Here is an 11,983-nt window from a genome sequence, read left to right as displayed (position 1 = left end):
CCAATCCCAATCATTTTACTCTCACCAGCTCTTATTCTAATATTGTCTTATGTGTGTTCTTATTCTTCTTTTACGTGATGATAAGCTTTGATAGCAGGTTGGTAATATCTATCCTATACCCAATTCTAAAATCATGCTCAGATATTTCTAGCCACTTTGCTGTCTGACACAAGTGAATTTAGCTGGTATTTTTTGTTTTAGTTCTGTGACCCATAAAACTTAGCACTCTCAGGTGTCTCCTCTTTGAGGACATCTTCCTAGATCTGTTTGGTTGAATTTGGTCCAATTCCTATGCTCCTACAACATCTTGGGCATGTGTCTCTGACACTGGACTTAACAGGTTCATTGTTTTATAATAACCAGTTTATAATGTGTCTCCCACACAGGGATTTGGGTCCTTGTGAATAGCTCTTTACGTCTTCAGCTCATAACACAGTGCTGAACATTTAATGGGTATTCAATAATCATTGGCCTTTTAGCTCAATCAAACAAACGCCTTTCTCTGAGAGCTTGGAGATACTTTTGAAAACAATCTTTCATTATGTTACTGCTTCTTGCTGCATTCCTGTGTAGCAACTTAGAACTCAGGTTTTAAAATCCTTTCTTGGGGGTTTCCCTGGTGGCGCAGTGGTTGAGAGTCCGCCTGCCGATGCAGAGGACACGGGTTCGTGCCCCGGTCCGGGAGGATCCCACGTGCCGCGGAGCAGCTGGGTCCGTGAGCCACAACTACTGAGCCTGCGCGTCCGAAGCCTGTGCTCCGCAACGGGAGAGGCCACAACGGTGAGAGGCCCGCGTACCGCAAAAAAAAAAAAAATCCTTTCTTGGTATCTTCAGAGACAAGCAGCTTCCACTCCCAGCTCCAAGTGGTGATATGTGAGCGAGAGATTTTGTCCTCCAGGCTGTGTCTTCTGTTCACATCCTCTTGCTTCTTAAGAGGTTTTCTGTGTAGTGTCTTCATTCTCTTGGAGCCTCCTTTGTGTAGATTCTGTCCCCTGAGATTGTCATCTGGCCCCAGTGGGAGGATCCCAAGTTTTACTTAACCCATGCCAAGTACTGAGAATGCCCTCCTGCTCATGGTGGGCACATAGGCATGAGGGTGCTAGTGCTGATACTAAGTACTAAATGGAAGTCAATAACTAGCTCAGAGCTCATCTCACAAAGCCTCCTTGCATTTTTTTTTTTTTTTTTGGTAACAATTAAATAGCGAAGTTTAGCTGCATTTTATTTATCGCTGGATTTCTGGGGTGGGGCCTAGCCTTCCAAAGTTCATTGGGTACAGTGCTCAGAACAGTGACTAGATAGGAGCACTCAGTAAGATGACTTCCTCCTTCTCCTTCTCCTTCCTCATCATCACCATCATCATCATCAAACTCACTCGGAAGTAAATGAATAATCAAATGATAAGGGAATGTGACTTTATTTCAAGGCGTTTGGAACCAGGTCCTCCAAAGTATTAGTGCCACAAACAGGATTGTTATGAATATAATACTGGCATCTTCAGGAGAAGAAAATATTGATCTTAAAAAAAACAAACAAATCTATTTCCCCAAAGTTTAAAATGTTAATTTCTGAGCTAAGCCTTTCCTAGTTATGGGCCTTATTTGGGGGATATTATTTACAATTTGAACACTGGAGTTGCCGTAGTAGCCATAACCCTTCCGTGTGGTTGAATGTATCCATCTGGAAACCATCTGATTGCAAATGCTTCATATGTGTATATGTCGGTTCTCTTCCATGTTCGGCTACAGCCAAATGCCAGGGAAACACCTCCTTGGCTGGACTTTAGAATTCCATTGTATTTATTACTAGAGCTTCTTCAAGACTTTAATTTCTCATTCAACTCATGTCAGGTGGCTGTAAATGTGTTAGTTTGGTTGCCAATACTAAATACTGTTAACCAAGAAAAAATAAAATAAAATGCAGTTTAACCTTGTTACTTGTTACCAAAAAATGCAATGAGGCCTTATGAGATGCGCTCTGAGCTGGTTATTGACTTCTGTTCAGTGTCTGGTACCAGTTAGTCCCTGAATTGTCAGGCTTGCTGTACTAATGATGGTTATTCATTTGCAGACAATAGGGCCAGTGATAGAATGCCTAGAAGCTAAGCAAAGGGAATAGTAAACATTTGTTCTAGACAATGCCTAGAAATTGATCTAATAGGCACCCTTAACAACAGCTAACATTTTGTCTGGGTAGTGGAAAAATATATAAATTTTTGGAGTCAGATGGGCCTAGCTTTGCAACTTACATGGTAATATGATATGGACAAATAATTTAACCTCTCTAGGCCTCAATTTCCTCCTGTATGAAATGGTGAGACTAGCACTTAGCTTTCAGGGTGTTATAAGATTTAAACATAATATAGGTAATTTTCCCAACATCATGTGTATCACATTATATGCCACCAACAAGTAATATTTGTAGAAATTATTGTTTTCTAAAATCCAGGACAATGTTGATTATTAATGCTCCATTAATTTAGTAAAAGCTTTTCGTAGGGAAAAATTAATAAACAACAAGAGCTAACAATTTAAAACCCAGAAAAACCTCATGGTTACATTAATTACACCCATCTAAGGCAAGAATGAAAAAATTACTTTTAGATTTGAGAAATTCAGTATTATGCATGGCTATTCCCTCCTGTCAGCCTTAAATAAACTTCAGGGATATTGCTCCACTATCCATAAATGTGGGATACTTTCTTCTATGGGTCACCATTATGGCCCATTTAGAATGTTTTAATTTTGCTGTAAGCACTGGGCTCATTTTTTAAGTTCATACTATCCCAGTTGCTTTGTGATAGAATCAACCTTGATAGTGCTGGCAATGAGACTATGACAGAGCACTCTAGGAAAAGTAACTGATTGAAGGAAATAAAGTAGGAAGATAAATTCAAAGAACTGAGAGGTGAAGTTGAAAGAAATGAGAAAGAAGATTAAAACAAGACCAGTGTAGAAGTACCCAAAGAATGCATGAAGAGTGAACAACAGTAATGTATCTTGTGATTTATGACCTTTTAAAAAGTAACAGATAATGAGGGCATTGGAGACTGGGCATGGTGAGGCAGAGATACAGAAATATTGGCTGGGAGGGTAGAGAACATGGGAATAGTGGCTGAGGTTGAAGTTGCCAGAATGAAATATTCTGGAGCAAGTCAAAGGATGGGAGGTAAATTATTTCTTTATTATAATTTCCGTTCCAATAGTATCTTCTTCCACGTTTCAAGCAAAGCTAAGTGAGACTGGAGCAGGGACTCATGCCCTCATTTGGAAGTCACCTAGAAAATGCCAACCATGCTTCAGCTCTGAGGTTCATACTTACAGAAACTTATACGACTAGACTCTAACAACAGAAACTCAGAACTGCCTGGTCCATACAGGAGAAACTTGCCATGTGACTTGTTCCAGAAAAGTTACCTTAAATAATTTCAGAAACATGACACAAGTGAGTGATGTCACCCTAGGAACAAGGAACACTAAACTTCCTCTCAAAACAAACTCCAGAAGAAGAGAAACATCAGCCTTCTACTCTGGATGGAAATAACTCCAATACTTCTGGTTTCTTTCTTCTGCTCTTCACAGCATCTTTTGTTTATTTTCTCCTCTGGATAAATCTCAGATCTGTTTCCATCAGACCTTCCAGTGGACGACCTTATCTCCTTCTTTTTAGAGTAAATAGAAGTCACCAGACAGGAACCTCCTTGACTTCCTGCTATCAAAAGGATGAATATACCTGTATCTATACCCATTTTTTTCCTCTTTCATGGTGTCACATTGAAAGAGGTGACCCTCATCTTTATCCAAGGTAAATCCCTCCACCTGTGCATGGTCTATCACTCCTGTCCTCCCAGAGACCTTGTTATATAAATTCTCTTTCTCCTGCCCCTTAAATTTCCCTTTCCACTGATTCTTAGTACTTAAACATGATCATGTAACAGATATCCAGAAGCTAACTCAACATTCCCCTTAAGAGGTCTCAGACATCTCTAACTAAACACATCCCAAAGTGAATTCATCCTTTGCTGCCCCCTCCATGAACTTAACTACCCCCACCCCATCCCTCAATTTCTCAGTCTCAGGGAAATGGCTCCATAACCCAACCAAATGTCTAGCTGGAAATCTGCAAATTATCCCTGATTCCTCCTTTCTGCTGATTCCCCATAGCCAATAGATCAACAAATCTCATCAGACCTATCTTCAAAATATATTCTGTGACCAACCGCTTCTCTCCATCTCCATTTCCACACATTGATTTCTCTTTCATGGATGGTTATAATTGACCACCAGCTGATTTCCCCATCATCAGTGTAGGTCTTTACTAATCTCTCCTCCATACTGCAGATGGAAGGATCTTTAAAAAATCCAAATATGACCATGCCGTTCTCCTACTCACCTTTAAAACAATGGTTTCTCATTGCCCTTCAGATAAAGTCCATACTCCTTAATATAGCTTACAATACTGTTTATGAGCTATTCCTACCGAACTTTTGGTCTCATCTCTTGTCTCATTCAATACTTCAGTCATTCTAAATGTCTTTTAACTTTTCTTGATTACCATTTTCCCACCCACACTTGGCCTAGCTAAAACTCCTCTGGCTCCTAGACTGTATTAGTGCCCTGCACTTTCATAGGATACTTTATGGTAATTACTTGTTTTATTCTTTGCTGGAGTATAAGAGCAAGAATTGTGTTTGTCCTGCTCACCAATTTATCCTTCTCTTTGCTTGTCTGCAACTTCCTCTACCAGTCACTCTAGTAGCTTGCTTGGTATCTGGTGTCTAATAGATCCTCAGTAAGTATTTGTCAAATAAATGAACTGTCTTTCATAGTTTTGTCATTTCTCTTACTGAACTCAATAATCTTGATTCTCCTGTGGCGTCTCAGAGAATATAATGACAGCACTTTTATCTCATGTCTGTGGTAAGAAAGGAAGATTAAGCTTGAGTGTTGCCAGAATAACAAATGCTATGACACCCTTGTTGTTAATCCTTAAAGTGTAAAGGTTTGTAATAATTACCACTCATTTTATCAAAGGATTTAGGCATTTGGAGAAACCCCATGTCTCCATATGAAGGTCATATGAGTGTAAGAACATACACATGGTTATTTATCTCTAAAGACAATATCTGCCATTAGGAGGGAAAAGTATTCAAGAGTTTTTGTTTGTTTTTTCTTACAATAGAGATAGTGCTATAGACAAGACTATCTTTGGAAGTTCTAACATGGCCATTATAATTTCAAAACTATTTCTTGAATAGATATAATATTTCACCTTATACATTTTGCAATCCTAGAGCCAGGAGCAAACTTCGCTGTTATTTTGGTGTATTTCCTAGACACTGTCTGGGAATTTAGTCTACAACATCTCTGACAGTCATTACCTTACTTTGGCTTGAGCACTTTCGGGAATGGGATTCCATTGCTGATGAGGCCACCTGCCCCACTACTAGATGCCCTAGTGTCACAGTATTTTTTCTCCTATTTCCTTCTCCCTTCTCTAAACTAACATTTCTCTTTCTGTCACTTCTAAATGTTGATCTTCTACTTCACCTTAAGTCCTCAACTTAAAAGTCTTTAAATACTGGAAGAGAAGAGGAAGTGTGGACAAAGGGAGACACCTTCCCGAGCACCCAGTGTTTTGCAGGATTGACAGTGGGTACATTTATGTTGCATCACTAACTTCTTAAACAATCTAGTAAAGTAAGTAGCGTTAATGGCGTTTTACTCAAAGTAGTAAAATTCTCCCCATTTGTCTATCTAATGTTGAAATCCAATTTTTAAAAACTTCTAAATGTTCTGAGTCAAGAGCCTGGGATGCTAATTAAGATCTGTTCGTGTATAGTTGCATGGAATTGGCTCCTTTTCACTATTTCTAACATTGAAAGCATGGTTCTTATTGTCCTAGGCAACCTCACAATGTTTTTGAGTCTTCACCAGTCACGTTAATGGTCTTTTTTGCTGCATGAAGACATCATGGCCTTTGGAAATCACACCCAACAGAACTCTATTGCCCTTCTGAAGTGAGACCTTCTCTCTTAGAAATAATTCAAGCCCTGGGGAAATTTTGGCTTATTGCGTCCTTTTCAGATTTGTGAGAAAATGTTTATGCTGAGGAGCAATAATTTTCAGTGCAGCCAGAGCGTACCTATCAACACAAAAGCAACTCCTAAGCCATCAAGAGACTAAACAACCTGGACTAAAATCACATTGACATTCTTGTTGAGACAGTCAGGAGTGATTTATAGTCAGAGCTTGATGATCACCACAGCAAATTGTTTTAGAGATTTATTAACATTCCGAAGTCAGTGTTTGGAAATCCACCCATAGAAGTATATTTGGACTAAAATAGTATTTTACACTATGTGTATAAATTTTGGTTTGGTCACACATCATTTTTAATAGGCTGAATGTTTTAAAAACAATTTGATCTTAAAAATATCATGGCACCAAATAACTACTTCAAATGTATTCTCTTTTTGACTAATTTTGTGGGTGACGTTTAGACAAAAACCACTTATAATTGAAGGGTTTGGGAAATGCTTTAAAACAATGTGGATTATTCAGTGTTTCTATTATCTAACTCTGGGGATTTCTTTCTGTTCTTTTATCAGGTTCTCCAAAGTACTCATTATTCGAGTTGGGTAAACCAGTTCAGCAGACTGAGTCCCCAGTGCATTTTCCAGTGATGATAACTGCCCTTAAAATTCTTTCAGACCTGGGTATCTACCTCTGTGAGACCAGTAAGTAAGTGTTTCTTTAAACTATTTTAGATTATGTAAGAAACTCACCAAAATAATTATGCCAGAAATACTAAAAGAAACATGTCATGGTATTAACAAGAGTCCTTTGAATGATGAGATTATGGGTAAATTTTTTTCTTTCCTTTTTCATTACTGTCATATTTTAAATGATGAATGTATATTGCCTTTGCAATAAAGAAGCTTTACTTTTGAAAAAGCAGTTGTAGATACAATAATATCCACACATATGAAATGAGATCTCAGATGACAGAATGCTAAGCAGAGACACAGACACATCTACTGATTGAAGAAACAGATTGCAACCGGAGAGGCCCATTTGGCTCTCAGGTACTGGCTTCTTTACAGATCACAAATATAACTCCAAACATGGTGACAGGTCTTTGGTGCCAGGTTATTTCTAACCTCTTGTGGAAAGTCAGTATCTTCCCCAAACAAATTAGCTGAATAATTTTGGGTTTGACCTAAGAATTAGTTTAGTTAATCTAGGTTGTTTGGTTCTAAGTAATACATTTACTATTCAGTAACAAGAATTAACAAGATAAAAAACCTTCCTGTTTATACAGGAAGGTAATCAAACCTGTCAATTGTCCATTGTTGACTTTTCTTGGGATTGACAGAATTTACGTTAAGGAAATCAGAGAAATGCTGCCCCAAAATGTCCTGGAAGAGGTACCAAGTTCTTATTATGAATAGAGTATAGGCAGATCCTATCACATCTAGAAGGCTAGCAGAAAGTCTAGAAAACTTCTGTCCCAGTGATGTTTACTAAAAGCTAGTTTAAATAAGTAAAACAAACTAAAAAACAATCCCTTAAAATTTTATAGTATCCACTCGTACAAATATATACATATTCAAAGACAAACTTTTTACCATTTTTATTTTATTCTTTCTTTATCCATCCATCCACTCATTCATGAGTTTAGCAAATTCTTTTTTGGGTATCTTCTATATGAGAGGCAAAAATCTTAGCAGTTGGGCAGTACACCAGAGAACTAACACAAAAATTCCTGCATTCATGGAGCTTACGTTCATAGTGCTAGAAAGATTAAAAAGTAAACAAACAAGTAATATATAGAGTACGTCAAGTGGGGATACGTGTTATGATGAAAAATAAATCCAGTAAGAGAGGTAGGGCATGCCAGTTGGGAGGTGGGCTTGGAGGGAGAGTGTTGTTTTAAATTATGGTGGTCGGGAAAGGCCTTACCAATAAGGTGACTTGGTTAAGAGATGTAAGAGTTGGTTCTAGACAGCTTTAATATTCCCATTCCAGAAGTGGGACAGCATTGACCCAGTGTTTCCGTTATTTTTATGACACATGAAATAATCCTTCTTTTGATGCTCTAAGAGTAGTACCTTTTGCACAAGAGTATGTTTCCACCTGATTTATACAGCTGGTGAACAGACTTATTCAGATGTCACTCTTCAGTGGTACCACTAAACTAATACAGCCACACATATGGACCTTAGTTTTTTTTCTATTCATTCTCGTGTTTGCCTTCTGAAGTTGACTATGAGCCCATTGAAGGCAGGGATAAGACAATGATATGCTCATCTTGGCAGCCTCAATGCCTTGCCTAGTGTCTAGCAATTGTCAGGTGCTCCATGACTACCAGTTGAACAAATAAACTTTGAGAGTAAAATCGACATTGACTTTAAACAGTTCATGAGTGAATTCCCAATGGCCACGTTTACCTCCTAAACTATCCACAGTGGGTAACTGTCTTACATCACGATGACCTCTCAATTTCTCTAAGCCTTATATGGAGCTGGCATCAAGGACTTGCTCTGTAAAATAAAATGATGGTATGTTTCCAACAGGGATACTTTCGGTATAAGCATCTCTTAGAGGTTGTTTCTAATCCCACTTTCCCCATGACAGTGCTATAAAATGGGACAGCTGTCATGCCAACATTTTTCTACTACTTCTGTGACAGATAATCTGGTTTATATCCTTCTTCTGAGATGGTGTGGAGTGCCATTTTTCACACAAGATTAGGGGGCAAAATTATGACAGCCTTATGATATCCCCACTTGGGAGAGCAATAAAAGGGAAAAAGGGAAACCAAAAAACTTTATTTTATAATTGAGTCCTGATTCAAGGCCATAATAATTGTATGGTTTTGGACCAGTTGCTAAATCTGTGTGAATCCCATGACCTTGTCTGTAAACTGGAAATAATAATCTACCTTACAATATCGTTATGAAGATCAAGTTGTATAATATATGCAAAGCATTTGGTGTAGTGCCTGGTACATAATGTGGATGTTCAGTAGATTATTGTTAATATTTTACTACTATTAATAATACTGTTACTGTTAGAGAAGTTATGCAAATAAGATTTTTTTTACCAGTTGTTGAACGTTTACATGATCCCTGAGGATAACGCTCATCAATATATTTGCTCTTTAAAGTTATCTCCCTCTATATACTTGTAATAATATTAAACCAAGTAACGCTTATAACAATGTACTCTTGAATGTCTTTATCACTTAAGAATATGAAGTGTAACATGTTGTATCAAAAAAATTTTTCAGCTGCTAAATGGGATGGTATTTAATAGGGAACGTTTCCGTGGTTTCAGAGCATCATACATGCTAAGGAACAGATTAGCAGGCATTTCACCATCATGGTGGTTCACACAATCTCTGTCACTTTGATGCTTTTCTTGCAGAAATATAGTCAGTGGAAGTCATTATCTTTTCAGGTAGGAAAGTCATGCTTTAACGGATAGCAGAACTCTAGTCTGATACTTTTTTCTTCTTGTTTCTTTAGAGTCTTGAGACTCTAGGACAGAGACCACCACTAGGCACAAACATCACCTGTTTGCATGATTATGGAGATGGTCTACATGATGTTGAAAATGCCCCTAGTTTTTTGACAACGGCTAAATAACCATGGGGTCAAGTGGACTTGGGAAAGCGGCAACATTAGATGAACTGCTGAGCACTTGCATTGAGATGTTTGGTATGAGCCTTTTCTCCCTTCTGTACATCTTGCTACTCTTACTTCCCCCTGTTCAGATGTAGGTGTTGCCGTGGAACAGAATTCAATCTCCATACCTTGGTATTTAAAGCCTTTTTGATTGACCCCAATCTGTCTCCCCAGTATCACTGCCCTCTGCATTTCCTTCCCTTTACTGCCCACAGCTGATACCCCAGCCATACTGTTCACTTAATGTTTCTGGAACATTCCCTACATCTTTCTACCTCCATGCCTCTATCATATTACTTCACTGAAATTCTACTTCAGAGCTCATTTCAGATGTCACCCTAGATGTTCATAAAATCATTCCTAATCTCCCCTGTCAGGAATGCTGATTGCTTCCTCCACTCTCCCACAGCCCTTTATGACTTTCCTCCACTCTCCCACAGCCCTTTATGACTTTCCTCCACTCTCCCACAGCCCTTTATGACTGTGGTATATGCTGCTGTGATAATTTCTTGGTCTTTTGGCTTAGACAAGAGTGAGTTGCCCAAGCTCCTGCATTCTGCCTTTGTGTATATGTCTTGTATCTCCTACTAGGTTGTAGACTTTACAGCTATATGCCTTTTATGTTGTTCATCTACCTCAGCATTTTGGATTATTCCTTGCACAAACAGAGTCACAGAGGAGTTGTTTGTTGAACTGATTGTTATAGAAAGAGTTAAACCAGACAGAAAAGGGTTGCCAGATAAAATACAGGTTGCTCAGTTAAATTTGAATTGCAGATGACCCACATTTTTAGTATAAGTATGTCCTAAATAGTGCATGGGACATACATATACTAAAAAATTATTTGTGGTTTACTTAATTCAAATTTAACTGTGTCATGTATTTTTATTTGTGAAATTTGGCAACCTTACATCAGAGGAAGGGTGAGACCTACCCACTTAATTTGCAAGGAAATACCAGCAGAAGTAGGAGGAAAATGATAATGGGGTCTACAAGAAAATTTTGACCCTGATGTTTCTCTACTGATATTAGAAAAAGAGAAAAGTAGTATGTACTGTCGTCTCCTCACCTCTCATTTTATTTTATTTTTTAACAGATGACAATGGAGAGCTGAATAATAGTTATTTGCCAAGAATAGTTCTACTTATGCACCGATGGTATTTATCTTCCACTGAGTTGGCAGAAAAACTTCTCTGCATATATCTTTTCAACTACTGTGTAATTTTTACAATCATAAATCAAGTTCTGTATTTAGATAGAGTGTCTAACCACAGCCAGTAAATGAAGATGAATAAAGTCTTCAGTCGGTTATCCAGCTGTTTTGTGAATATATATACATGTCTAGACAAAACATCTGGATGATTGACCAAATAGTTAACTATCCATCTGGATGTGTTGACTCTGCTTGGAAATAATCACTAGATATAAAATGAAACAGGAGCTGTAGACTGAATGTTTCTAACTTGTCTTAAATATTTCTGCTGTTAGTATAATGAAAGAATATTTAACACTGATTCAAGAGCTAATTTATTCCTTTTAGGAATGCAGAATGGTGGACCTAGAGGATACAGTTTAGACATATGGAAATGCCAGCCAAAATAATATGATCTGGCTCAGGCATAAACACCACCTAAATTTTCACACTTCCCTTGCTGGCAAGACACAAGGAATATTCTAGCAGGTTTATTACAATTTGTTAATTGATATTAATTTTAAATTTTCTTCTGATATAAAAGCAAAAAAAGAATCCATAGTTAGAAATCCCATTCTATAATAAGGGCTTTTAGCAGTCCACCACTTTTGTACACGGTACAGTCCTAAAAGGTAGTTAAAAGCCAAATGACTGAAAATGGCTACAAAACAGTCACACATTTATACGGAGGTTTTATTCCCCGAGATCTAATGTTTATTATATAACCACTAATGTTGGTTCCTACAGTCTTTGCCGGCTGCAAGCCCAGGGATCCCGCAGATGAGTGAGAAGCTTTGCAGGACAAGGGGAGCCTCAGAGGGAGAGGGTCCATTGAGTACTATTAGGGCCAGCGTGGCTTCCATCTGCTTACTTCAAGCTTCCTCCACTTTCTACTTCTTTCTTCCAACATGCATGGATGTTAGAGAAGATAAGGGGACATTCACCCTGAACAGAGGTTCCTGGAAGTGAGCAAGATACTAGTACCCAGTGGTCCAAGGATTCCACAGGTCCCACTATTGAAGGGCAGTACATAGAGAAGGATGGAGGGAACTGACTCAGTCTGGTCCATCCCGCCTCAGGATCCAAACAGTGTCCAAAAA

At 38.2% G+C, this 11,983-nt stretch overlaps 1 protein-coding gene across 1 annotated transcript in view; it reads left to right on the top strand.

The window, feature by feature from the left end:
- The first annotated feature begins 6,693 nt into the window (after nt 1-6,693).
- Nucleotides 6,694-11,983, top strand: part of RASGRP3 (RAS guanyl releasing protein 3) — a 42,326-nt gene continuing 37,036 nt past the window's right edge. The window contains exons 1-3 of the mRNA XM_065891742.1: nt 6,694-6,743; nt 9,533-9,724; nt 10,788-10,890. Coding sequence (XP_065747814.1) covers nt 9,655-9,724; nt 10,788-10,890 — 173 coding nt within the window. The 5' untranslated portion in view covers nt 6,694-6,743; nt 9,533-9,654. The remainder of the gene's footprint in view (nt 6,744-9,532; nt 9,725-10,787; nt 10,891-11,983) is intronic.

The sequence above is a fragment of the Phocoena phocoena genome, chromosome 14, assembly GCF_963924675.1.
Source record: "Phocoena phocoena chromosome 14, mPhoPho1.1, whole genome shotgun sequence".
Lineage (NCBI taxonomy): Eukaryota > Metazoa > Chordata > Mammalia > Artiodactyla > Phocoenidae > Phocoena > Phocoena phocoena.
Note: the sequence above shows the minus strand (reverse complement) of the source record. Positions and strands in the feature narration are given on the sequence as shown.